At 42.4% G+C, this 10,679-nt stretch overlaps 1 protein-coding gene across 1 annotated transcript; it reads left to right on the plus strand.

Annotated features, from left to right (window-relative positions):
• Nucleotides 1–296: 296 nt before the first annotated feature.
• BNIP3 (BCL2 interacting protein 3) lies at nucleotides 297–10,289 on the plus strand. Its single transcript, XM_083741123.1, has 6 exons — nucleotides 297–442; nucleotides 4,234–4,411; nucleotides 5,313–5,397; nucleotides 5,580–5,686; nucleotides 5,790–5,939; nucleotides 7,605–10,289. Exons 1-6 carry the CDS (start codon nucleotides 397–399, stop codon nucleotides 7,657–7,659), a joined length of 621 nt encoding a protein of 206 aa, XP_083597249.1. The 5' UTR covers nucleotides 297–396; the 3' UTR covers nucleotides 7,660–10,289.
• The last annotated feature ends 390 nt before the right edge of the window (nucleotides 10,290–10,679 follow it).

Here is a 10,679-nt window from a genome sequence, read left to right on the forward strand (position 1 = left end):
GAACCTCGCAAAATACTGCGATCACTGCAAGGGTTGCCATTTACATACCTCCCGATTCCACGCTTGCTCTCTTTGCGCTTCTACCCCTGCTCGCTTTTTGCAGCCAGCTGACTGCAAACATCGCCAGCCGGAGGAGGAGGAGGAGGAGGAGGCGTGGCGAAGATCTGGCCTGCCAGCCAATCCGGGCCGCTCGTTGTCCCTCGACGTCACCTTCCCTCGAACCTGCAGCAGCAACAATAACAATAACAGACGGGATCTCTCCCTGGGGTCGATCAGCTGGGCGTGCGCGGCTAGCTCCCGAAACAGGCAGCAGCTGCTACTGTCAGCGGCGTCAGCGGGAAGAGAGCAGCCGAGAGAGAGAGACTCCAAAATAGACTCGCTTCTTTCCCAGGAGCCATGTCGTCGAGCGAGGGGCTGGGGGTGCAAGAGGAGAACTTGCAGGGTAAGGGATTGGCCTCCTTGTCATGAAATCAGTATGATCCTTAAGGTCCCCCTTTACCATTGGGCCTCTACTGGGAGAAGTCTTGCTGGGGGGGGGGGGGGGAGAGGCTCTTCTTCTTGGCTGATCAGAGGCAGAGATATTGGGCATTCCTGATTGCCTGGTTTCTGAACCCCAGAGATTTCCCCAAGTCACTCTTTCTTTGTTTTTCTTTCCTCCCCTTCCCCCTAACGGTGGTTGTGATTCTGAAATTCGTGGGGAAATGGCACTGGTAGGAGAAGCAGACGGATGGGGTGGCGAAATGCCAGGGTGAAAGCTTGCCCCCGTTCCCTGGCCAAGGCCCTCTCGGTTTGGTGGGGTTGTCGATAACTTGACTTCTCTCTAAGATTTGGAAACGTGCTGCTTCTGCTGCTTCTCCTCCTTCGCCTCGCACCGACCGTGTAATGCTCCTGGCAAGCTGAACTGCCAACCAGGAGGGCAAGTATTGTTCTGACACAGGGCTGTGTAGCTCAAGGCCTTCGAAGTGCAGAACGGGCAGATCCAGGGGACTTTGTTTTTATTGTTGCGAGAGTCATCCCTGCTGTCTCCCATCTGTGCTCATGACACCTTTGCCTGCGTGACTCATAGGCCCTTTACTCAGAACTTTGTGCAACGTTTGTGGCTGTAAATAATTGGCCTTCGGAAATTATTGACATACGGTGCTTGTTCAAGGAGCTGCAGTTCTGGGTTTTATTACCAACATACAATGAGAAACCTGAAGGTAGATTGTAACATGAAAGGGAATTTCCCTGTTGACTTCAGTGGGATGTGGATCGTACCAGTAATTGGATCATTAAGTAATAATAACAGTACCAGGGTGTATTGCTAAATATGAAGTCCGTTGCAAAGCGGATGTGCTGGTAATGATTTATATTATTCTTATTGTTGCACTGTTTAGGGAAGCTTTTAATATTTGATGAATTATTGTATTTTAATCTTTTGTTGGAAGCCGCCCAGAGTGGCTGGGGAAACCCAGCCAGATGGGTGGGGTATAAATAATAAATTTATTATTATTATTATTATTTTATTATTATATAGTCAACTTTCTACCAAGCCTGAAATGATTTTAGCTACACATCACCTGATTCTTGCGAAGCATGTGATTTCATGTATGTGCAGTTAACATGCAGAGTTAAATGGGCTGAGGACTGTGATATACAAAATGTATACGAGCTCCCTAGATGTAGCACTGCAAAAATAATTATGTAGGAAGCAAAAATCTTCCAGCCTGTACCGTTGTGATCTTAATGCATTCATATAGGTCTGCCCCACCTACACTGTAGTGACTAGAGCCCCATCCGCCTTAAAAAAACAACCAAAAACTTAAGGGAAGTGAAATCAAACTAGCAGCTGTAAATGTAAAACTTGCACAGTATGTGAAACATCCCATTGCACCATCAGCCATACTTTTAGATTTTCTTTTTCAATTTTATTTGCTTGCCTGGTATTTTGAATGTATAGGGTACACTGGCAGAATTCTTGCTGGGTTGTAGTTGTCTTTTTCTGAAATACAAAACAAGGAGAAAATAAGTTGTAGTCTGTAGTCTTTTCTAAACTCTACTTCAGCTTATTTCCCACAATTTGTGGAAGAACTTCTCCTGCAAGTTAAAGATTTTTCAGAAGCCTGCTCCATAGTTACTCATAGGAGACTTTTAGTGTGTCTGCCCTCTTCTGTGAAATAGCATTCCTGTTTCTCTACGGCAGGCACCAACTATCTGCACTTCCCAAGCTGGATAACTGAGTCTTTGCTGTGTATGTTTTGTATGGGGTCAGTTTTGTTTTAAATGTGTTTACTGTTTGTTTGTGTGTGTGTGTTTAACTTTTTAAAATTGTTTTTATTGTACATCACCTTGGGACTGTTGTGTAGAAGGCAATTAATATATTAATGACGACGATATCAAATCTGACTGCCACCTTGTGCTTCTTTCGAGTTCTGTTAGCTGGCTTCTCTTCCCCTCTTTCTGCGGCAGAAATTCAACTGGTGCAGCTTCCCCCACAGAATGGGATTCTGTTGCTTGGGAAAGCTTCAAGACCTTGCAGGCAGAAGCACAGGCTGGCAGCTGTCTGTTTATGCCATGTGACTGAAAACTGTTGGTGCCTTTTATAACTTTTGTTTTGAAAAGAGGGTATTTCACAATTCCCAGGGACTGTTTATTTTTCAAAGTGACCCAGTGGGACTTGTTTGCTCAGGAGATATTATGTAGTAGGTGGTATAATATATAATCTGTAGGCTATTTATAGCTTCAATCTGGCAACAGGGATGTTGCTTGTGCTGGTTCCCCCCTCCCCTTTTTTTACTTCCTTCCTTCTCCTGCTACTAAACATCCTGGGGATTTTAGTCCCCAGAAGCAGGCCACAGACAAGGACAATGAACTGATTTGTAAGATGCCTTTGATTGTGCATAATAAAGACTTACTGAATCTGAACAGAAAGATTCAATATGCTGTATAATTAGTCTCAGCCCCCATATCCACATTTAATTTTAAAAACTAGCATTTATGGTAGGGATTGGAGACATGCAGTATTTGGATGCTGTTTCTCCCACAGGGAAAAAAAGTGGTAATTTCTCACATACTGTTCTTAAGCTATGGACACCCGTATTTCATTTGTGGTGCAAAGAGGTAGTTTTGCTCAATAAAGAACCATGAATACTTGTTTTGAACAGGCTGCTTTCTATCTAGATTGTTTCTGCATCTTGCCCTCCACAAGAGTGGGTGTGGTTATGTCCTATGGACTTGAAAACCCTCCCCTTAGTTAGATTAGCTATGCCTTTTCTGCCCTGCATATGCCTCAGGTGAAGAAGGAAGTGGCGATTGTGGTCTTGGTATATGCCTGCCCACAATGTCCTTGGGCAGCTGCCTTCATCCTTTTTCAAATGGACGCTGTGGTGGGTAATGCAGAATCAATTCAGCTTTTATTTTTGGAATGAAGTCAGTTTGTGGGAAAGTGCTTTTCAGCGGCATGAAATATGTAATAGGTCCATATTGTGTGCCAGCTAGGTAGAGGGAACCCCCTCCCCCAGTATCCTTGTGTGCATTGAATGTAGACTATAATGTTATGTGCATGGAGCCTTATATTTGTCAGTATCTAGCTGAATTAAAATTGTGCTTTTCCTGGCACTGTGGCTGATGGAAAGACAACCCATTAATGTATAAAGCAGCCCAGGACTTGCAATGCTTAAAAAGGAAAAAGAAAAACAGAGTTTGTTAATCCAAATTCCAAGCCAAGTATCACTACCATGTTTGGAATACTGAATGCATTTTATGCTACTAAGCATCCTACTCACACTTTGCACCTGTGGATCATTTCCCCCCTTGGAGGTCCTCTTCTACCCCTCCTGTAAACAAAGCAAATCAAGGCAGGTCAGTGTATTTGATAGCCCGTTTCTGACTAGTTTGTCTGACGTCCCTAATCTGCACATGATTTTTGCAGATTTCATACACAGTAGGGTCTTCTGCTGTGGGAACTAGGTGATCTATGAAATGACCATCAAGTGTGGTGCTGGTGTTGAGACAGCATAGGGTGAAGACCTAACTCCTGTGCTCTGATGGTGATTGAAAAGGCTTCATCATTGCAGGATCCTATTAGAGCAGAGATTTATTATTAACAGGCAGTACTCTGCTCATTTCCTGGAATGCAAGAAGGAGGCCATTAAGCCAGGCTTGGAACAGAATGCCGGCAAATGAAACTGCTTGAAGGCTTCCTAATATGCAATTGTGTGGCTTTTGTTTTGTTTCTGAACATATGCTGAGCAGGTTCCTGGGTGGAGCTGCACTTTTCCAGCAACGGGAATGGTAACGGTGCCCAGCCAACAAGCCAGGAGCAAGGCCCAGCCTCGATTTCTATTCACAATGGCGACATGGAGAAAATCCTTCTAGATGCCCAGCATGAGTCTGGAAGAAGCAGCTCACGAGAGAGCTCCCATTGTGACAGGTACAACAAAAGAGATAGCACTTGCTCTTTTCAAAGGATGCGCTGTCCTATTTATTTGCATGTAGTCTTAAAAGGCTGGCAGATCTGTGAGATGATGTAAGTGGCCCTGATCCAATCAGGGTCTCTGGATAAGAACTGAGGCCACTCCCATACCTTCCAAGTGTCCCAATTTTCCAGGGATAGTCTCAGAATTATGAAAGCTGTCCCAGCTTCTGATTAGGTCCTAGAATGTCTCTATTTATAGACTTGTATAAGAGTAAAAGACAATTGGGAAATGATCCATAATGAATTGGAAAAAAAATGTTTTAAAGTACTTTCCTAAAAACCCCAGTGTCCTTTCTGTTGTGGATAATTCAGACTGAAATTCCCAGGTGTCAAAAATGGCTATTTATGTATGCTGCTACTGTGGCCCGTGTTTTGTTAACCCCAAAATGGAAAACAAGTGATTAGGGTACTGTTGATGTAGTGATGGTGACACTTGCCCTTTGTCTGATAGGAAATGCTTTGCAGGGGTGGGGACGCACAAAATGGGGGCTCAAGGAGGGTCAGTTGGCGGGGAGTGAGAAATGAGGAATGTTAGAGGGTATGCACTCCCAGAACTTCAGCATTCTTCTTCTATGCTTATCTTGAGAGTATTTATTTCCTCCATTTTAATCTTCCAAATCTTCTTCAGAAGGCAAGGTTCTTCACAAAGGCACACCCACCCGCATGTTTTGTCCTCACAACAACCCTGTGAAGTTGGTTAGGCTGAGAGATGGTGGCTGGCTCCAAGTCACCCAGTGAGCTTAGTGGCTGAGTTGTGGCATCTGAATCTGAACTGCCTTGATCCTGCAGCTAAAGCAACGAAATCTAGAAACCTTGTTCCATGTGGGTTAATGCCCTGTAACTTCTCTTTACCAAGTCCTCCTCGATCCCAGACGCCTCAGGACATTCACAGAGCTTCTGAAGTCGAGAGCCGTGGCAGCGGAGAAAAGAATAGCTCTCAGGTAAAGCTGAGCCTTTTCTGAAGATTGCCAAATGGCCGAGAGCCTTTTCCAAGCTATCAAATGGTCTGGTGCGGGGATGGGGAACCTGCAGAAATTACCAAAGAAGCTGAATAGGTGTATTCAACCCCCCCCCCTTTAGAAATAGCATCCAAACCAACTGATTATATCTCTCCTTCTTTTAGTCTGAGGAAGATTTTCAGGAAAGAAGGAAAGAAGTTGAACAGCTTTTGAAGAAAAATTCTGACTGGATGTGGGACTGGTCTAGCAGGCCTGAAAACATTCCACCCAAGTAAGTGTGACAGAAGCTGCCTTGATTCCCACTGGTATGTACAGAATATGGTGACAGACATTTACTGATTGGATTCTTTCTTTCTTTTCTCGTCACAAACTAGGGAATTTCTGTTTAAACACCCCAAGCGCACTGCTACCCTCAGCATGAGAAACACGAGTGTGATGAAGAAAGGGGGCATCTTCTCTGCAGAATTTTTGAAGGTTTTTCTGCCATCTCTGTTGCTTTCCCATCTGCTTGCCATTGGATTAGGGTAAGGAGTCCTTCAGTTAATTCAGTGTGGGGATTGTAGGGGTCCAGAAGTCTAGTGTGCTTCACTCAGAAACAGAAGCAACTTATGTGTTGACTAATTTACACGAAGAGAGAGTAACACAGAAATACAGTGCTCTTTTTTTTTTTAAGGCATAGAGATGGCTTTATAGTTGAAAAACTAGGCTTACTACGCTTTGGCCCACTTCCAAATGTTTTGATCCACGGCAAGGATGGGGAACCTGATTTTGCTGGACTACAAATCCCACCACTGACCATGCTGGATGGGTCTTTTGTAGTGCCACATCTGGAAGACAGGCTCCCCATTCCTGATCTACAAGATAACTTGCAGTGAAAACTCCATCAAAATGTAATTTACCCATCACAATCAAATATGGTTACATGGACAGGATCTGCATTCAGGGAATAATTCAATAAGCCTTTGGGGTAATACTTGAGGTTTATGGTAGACACTGGTATTATAAAACAAAATGGGGTACAATCTCTTCCTTTTTTTAAAGCGATGACAACAAAAAGAAGACAGATCTGTGCTATAAAGATATAGGGTGATGATCAGTCTTCAGATATTGGAATGTGCAGAAATATAATTGCTGCTGAGTGAATGGCAGCAATGGAATGGCATTTCCTTCATCCCAGATTGGTGGCAGCCGTGACATTTTATCACAGCTATAAAACATGAAATCTGACTTTGTAGTAGCTTTGCCTTTGATCCTTGAAGTGGGCCAGATTTTACCCCCACCCCCAAGTTTGTTTTTTCAGTGCCTCGATATTTCGCATTTTGTCATCTAATGCGAGTGGCATAGGGATGTGTGCAAGGTATTGAGTGATGTCCAGCGCTGTGCACCTGGAGTTCCACTCATGCATCAAAACCACTCATGCATCTGTTCTATAAACAGAAATCTGCTATATACAGCAGCAGATATATAAGCAGAAATCTGCTATACACAGTAGGCACAGCAGCACTGGATGCAATCCATTGGAAACAGACATCCAATGGAGGCTATTTCAGCCGTGCAAGTAAGCTCACAACTATTACTTGTTCACATGGACGTGACCCAGATGGAGCCAAGTTTTCCAAGCTTACAAAAGGCTTCCTTGAAACTGTCTAGAAAAATGATAAGGCTCCCACCATCAGGAAGTGTGTGAGGAAAATGTGCTTCCAGCCCCCTATCCCACAGCGTTCAGCAGGCCCCTCTAACCCTCCAGGTGTGTTAGGATGGGAAGCTTTCCTTCCATCGGTTAACCCAGGGGTTGTCAGCCTGGTCCCTATTGCCCACTAGTGGGTGTTTCAGGATTCAGGGTGGGCGGTAGGGGGTTCTATGGCACAAGCTGAATCCTCCTTCCATCGAGCACTGGTGGGCGATAATAAAAGTTTACCATCAAGAAAGATGCATTAGTGGGTGGTAGGTATAAAAAGGTTGACTACCCCTGGCTTAAACTAACCCCGCAAATTCTTCCTCGGTGTAGGTAACCAGCTGCTTAGAAGGCTGGATCCTTTGTGGTATCAGGTGTATTTATCTACCAGATTCCCATCAATTTTATAGCATAGTGAGTAGTCAAAGTAAGAGGAAAAGGGGGTTCCCTACCATCTTAACTCCCTTTCAAAATTAAGCAGAGCAGTTACTGGCTGTCTTTATGTTGGTCTCAGGATTTATATCGGAAGACGGTTGACAAGTACAGCTTACAGCACCAGTTCGTTGTAAGATGGGAACAAATCTTCATCTCCTACAAAAACCATGACTACATTCATCCAGACATGCAAAATGGTGAACGAAAAGGAACTCCTGTGTGTGCAGAAGTGACACAGCTATGTATGTTTTGGTCCCTAAATGTTGTGTGCTCTTGGGGCTTTTTCTAATTGTAGAGGGAAAGATTGAAAACCAACACCAAACAACTCCTTTGTAAACTAGCCTCTTGTCGCTCAAGTCATCAAAGCAAATTTTTGACAGAGGTCTTTAAATGAACTGTGTGTTTGTGAACAAAATGTCTATATTGAAAATTATGTAGCAAGGGACTAAACGGTTCGTCTTGTTTCACTTTTGTAAAAAAGAAATTGGTTTGGGTTGTTGTTGGTACAACTTGATTGCATAGCAAGAGTATTTGGTCAAGAGTATTATGGCCTTACATTTCTAAAGGCTGGAGTCTCTGAAGCAGTTTAGTGATTTTCTTTAAGATACTTCTCTAAATCCTAAATACAGGTTTGTGTGTTTTATTATGGGATCTTTCCATTATGTTTTAAAAAGGGAAATGTATATGCAACAGAAGTAAAAGTAGTGGGGTAAATAAGCCTGTGGTACCTCTGGTTACGTACTTAATTCGGGGGAAAGCTTCATGTGATGCAATGCTCCTTTGAGTCCAACAGCCATTCTGAAGGTTCCTCTGGAATGATGGTGATGATTAATTTCATACAGTGGTACCTCAGGTTAAGTACTTAATTCGTTCTGGAGGTCCGTACTTAACCTGAAGCACCACTTTAGCTAATGGGGCCTGCCGCTGTGCCGCCGGAGCACAATTTCTGTTCTCATCCTGAAGCAAAGTTCTTAACCTGAGGTACTATTTCTGGGTTAGCGGAGTCTTTAACCTGAAGCGTATGTAACCCGAGGTACCACTGTATATCCAATGATTACCCTTGCTGAGGTAAGCTATCTAGCCAGTCACAATTTAAGAATGGCAGACCCGCTGAGCCCAAAGCCTTGTTTCCCCTCATGTCTGATACTCAGAGGTATCTGGTCTTAACAATTTTCTTGAGAATTACCCATTAATGAACTTTTTACAGGCACATGTGCCTTAGTGCACGCTTATCGCTAGGCTTCTGTGCAGGTTTTAGCAATTGGCCCATTTGAAATCAAGTTTTACACAAGGATGAACATGTGCTAAACATTTGCAACTTACACTTCTTTTGCCCATCTTGAATCTTTGCAAGTTCAACAATGGTTTTAAATACAAAACTCCAGTTGTTTGTGATTTTACCAGTTAAATAAGTTTTGAATATCATCACAGCCTTACTGAAAAGCAGCAAGGAACGTTGTTTTTGCAGAAACTTCTTATGAGTTAAATAGATGCTTGTGTATGGTACTACAATATTTACAGCGATCAACCAAGGCATTTTGGTAGTCAAGCACTTCCAAAGACAAGTATATTTTCCAATACTCTATTGATATAGCCTAGAATAGCATTAGCCTATTTTCTTACTGGATCACTGTTAAGCTTAGGATTTACTAATATCCCTAGATCTTTTTCACACGCACCAATGGCAAGCCAGATATTCCCCATCTTCTATTTGTGCGGCTGGCGATTCTTACATTTGTCCTTATTGAAATTAATTTTGTTTGTTTGGGCCCATTTCTCCAATCTGTTAAGGTCATCTTGAATCCCAATTTTGTCTTCTGCAGCATTGACAACTTCTCCCAGTTTGGTGTCATTCTCTTGTGTAAGTAGTCTAAAAATATCTTGATTAAATGAATGTGGTGAGCCACTGGTGTGCCTTTGTTTCGCCAGTCACCAAATTGCTTCATACGGAAAGATGACTCTAAGCCATTTTACTATTAATAGGTGGATATTCTAACTGATGGAAACTTTCTTGCTTGCAAGGACTTACCACACAAGTACAAAAGCATATAGACATGCGAAGCTCTCTCCTGCTAGAGTGAATATGCAGAACTGCTTTCCTAGGAACTCCATAAATTTCCTTGCTGTGTCTGAACGCATAGCTTACAGTAAATCCATCAATTTTGTTCAGTTACCCATTTGGACTTCTTATATTAATTTATACATTTGAATCAGGATGAATGGAATATTCTTAATGTCAGCTGGCAATGGTTTAATTATTGAATTATTTATCCCCTTCCCCCCAATTTGCAAATAAAAAATCAGGGGTGGAATTAATACAAGGTATGGGGACAATGCTGTGTATTTCTGGGCTTTAGTAAAATCATTAAAGACCATTACTTTACTGTTTTGCAAATTTGAGTAGATAAGGCACATTTAAAGAAGAAGCCCATCTTTTAAAACTGGACATTGTACATAAAATGAAGTGGTAGCTTTGTTTTGATTTAGCAAGAGATAGGCAGTAAAAAAAAAAAAAGGATTCTTGATTGAAGCTGCCTGTTGCCATTGTGTATGTACTGCATATGAATCTCATTTATTTAGTGGGAGTTTGTGCAACTATCGTGCTAGAATAGTACTGTCTTGGCTTTCACAACATGAATGGAAAACATCTAGAACTTCATCTTCTGGCAACTCACAAAGTCAAAAAGCTGTGAAATACTCCACTGAATGTATATTACAAGTTTATTGCTACTATACAAAAAGAATAAAGTGAGTAAATATTTCACTGCTTTTGAATTATGTGTTATCAGTAGTCAAGATGTGTGAAATGAGGAAGAGGTGCTGCTAAGGATGTTCAGTTGTCAAACGTTTCAAAAATAAAATCCAAAGGCAAGGCAGACTTGCTAGCAGAAAAAATAGTGCAATATTGCAATGGGCTTCATCCCTTACCATTGGCATGTGGCCTAGAGAAAAACTCCCCATCCCTGCTGTGGAAGTTAGGCACTTCTGTGCAGTCATCACTAGCATGGAACATAGCTATCTAAAGGCAGAATAATCTTTGTAGAATAGAATTTGGGAACCAAATGCCTTTATATAGAAACAAGTTCTCAGAACTCTAGCATTTAAAAACGAGGAAGCTGGATATTGAATTATATTCATCTTTTACAAGCCCTGT

The sequence above is a fragment of the Podarcis gaigeae genome, assembly GCF_964106915.1.
Source record: "Podarcis gaigeae genome assembly, chromosome: 5".
Lineage (NCBI taxonomy): Eukaryota > Metazoa > Chordata > Lepidosauria > Squamata > Lacertidae > Podarcis > Podarcis gaigeae.

Coding starts and splice junctions, on each gene's coding strand:
- BNIP3 (XM_083741123.1), top strand. CDS start 397: ATGTCGTCGAGCGAGGGGCTGGGGGTGCAAGAGGAGAACTTGCAGG. Junction 443..4,233: donor GCAAGAGGAGAACTTGCAGG/GTAAGGGATTGG, acceptor TATGCTGAGCAG/GTTCCTGGGTGGAGCTGCAC. Junction 5,940..7,604: donor CTGCTTGCCATTGGATTAGG/GTAAGGAGTCCT, acceptor TGTTGGTCTCAG/GATTTATATCGGAAGACGGT.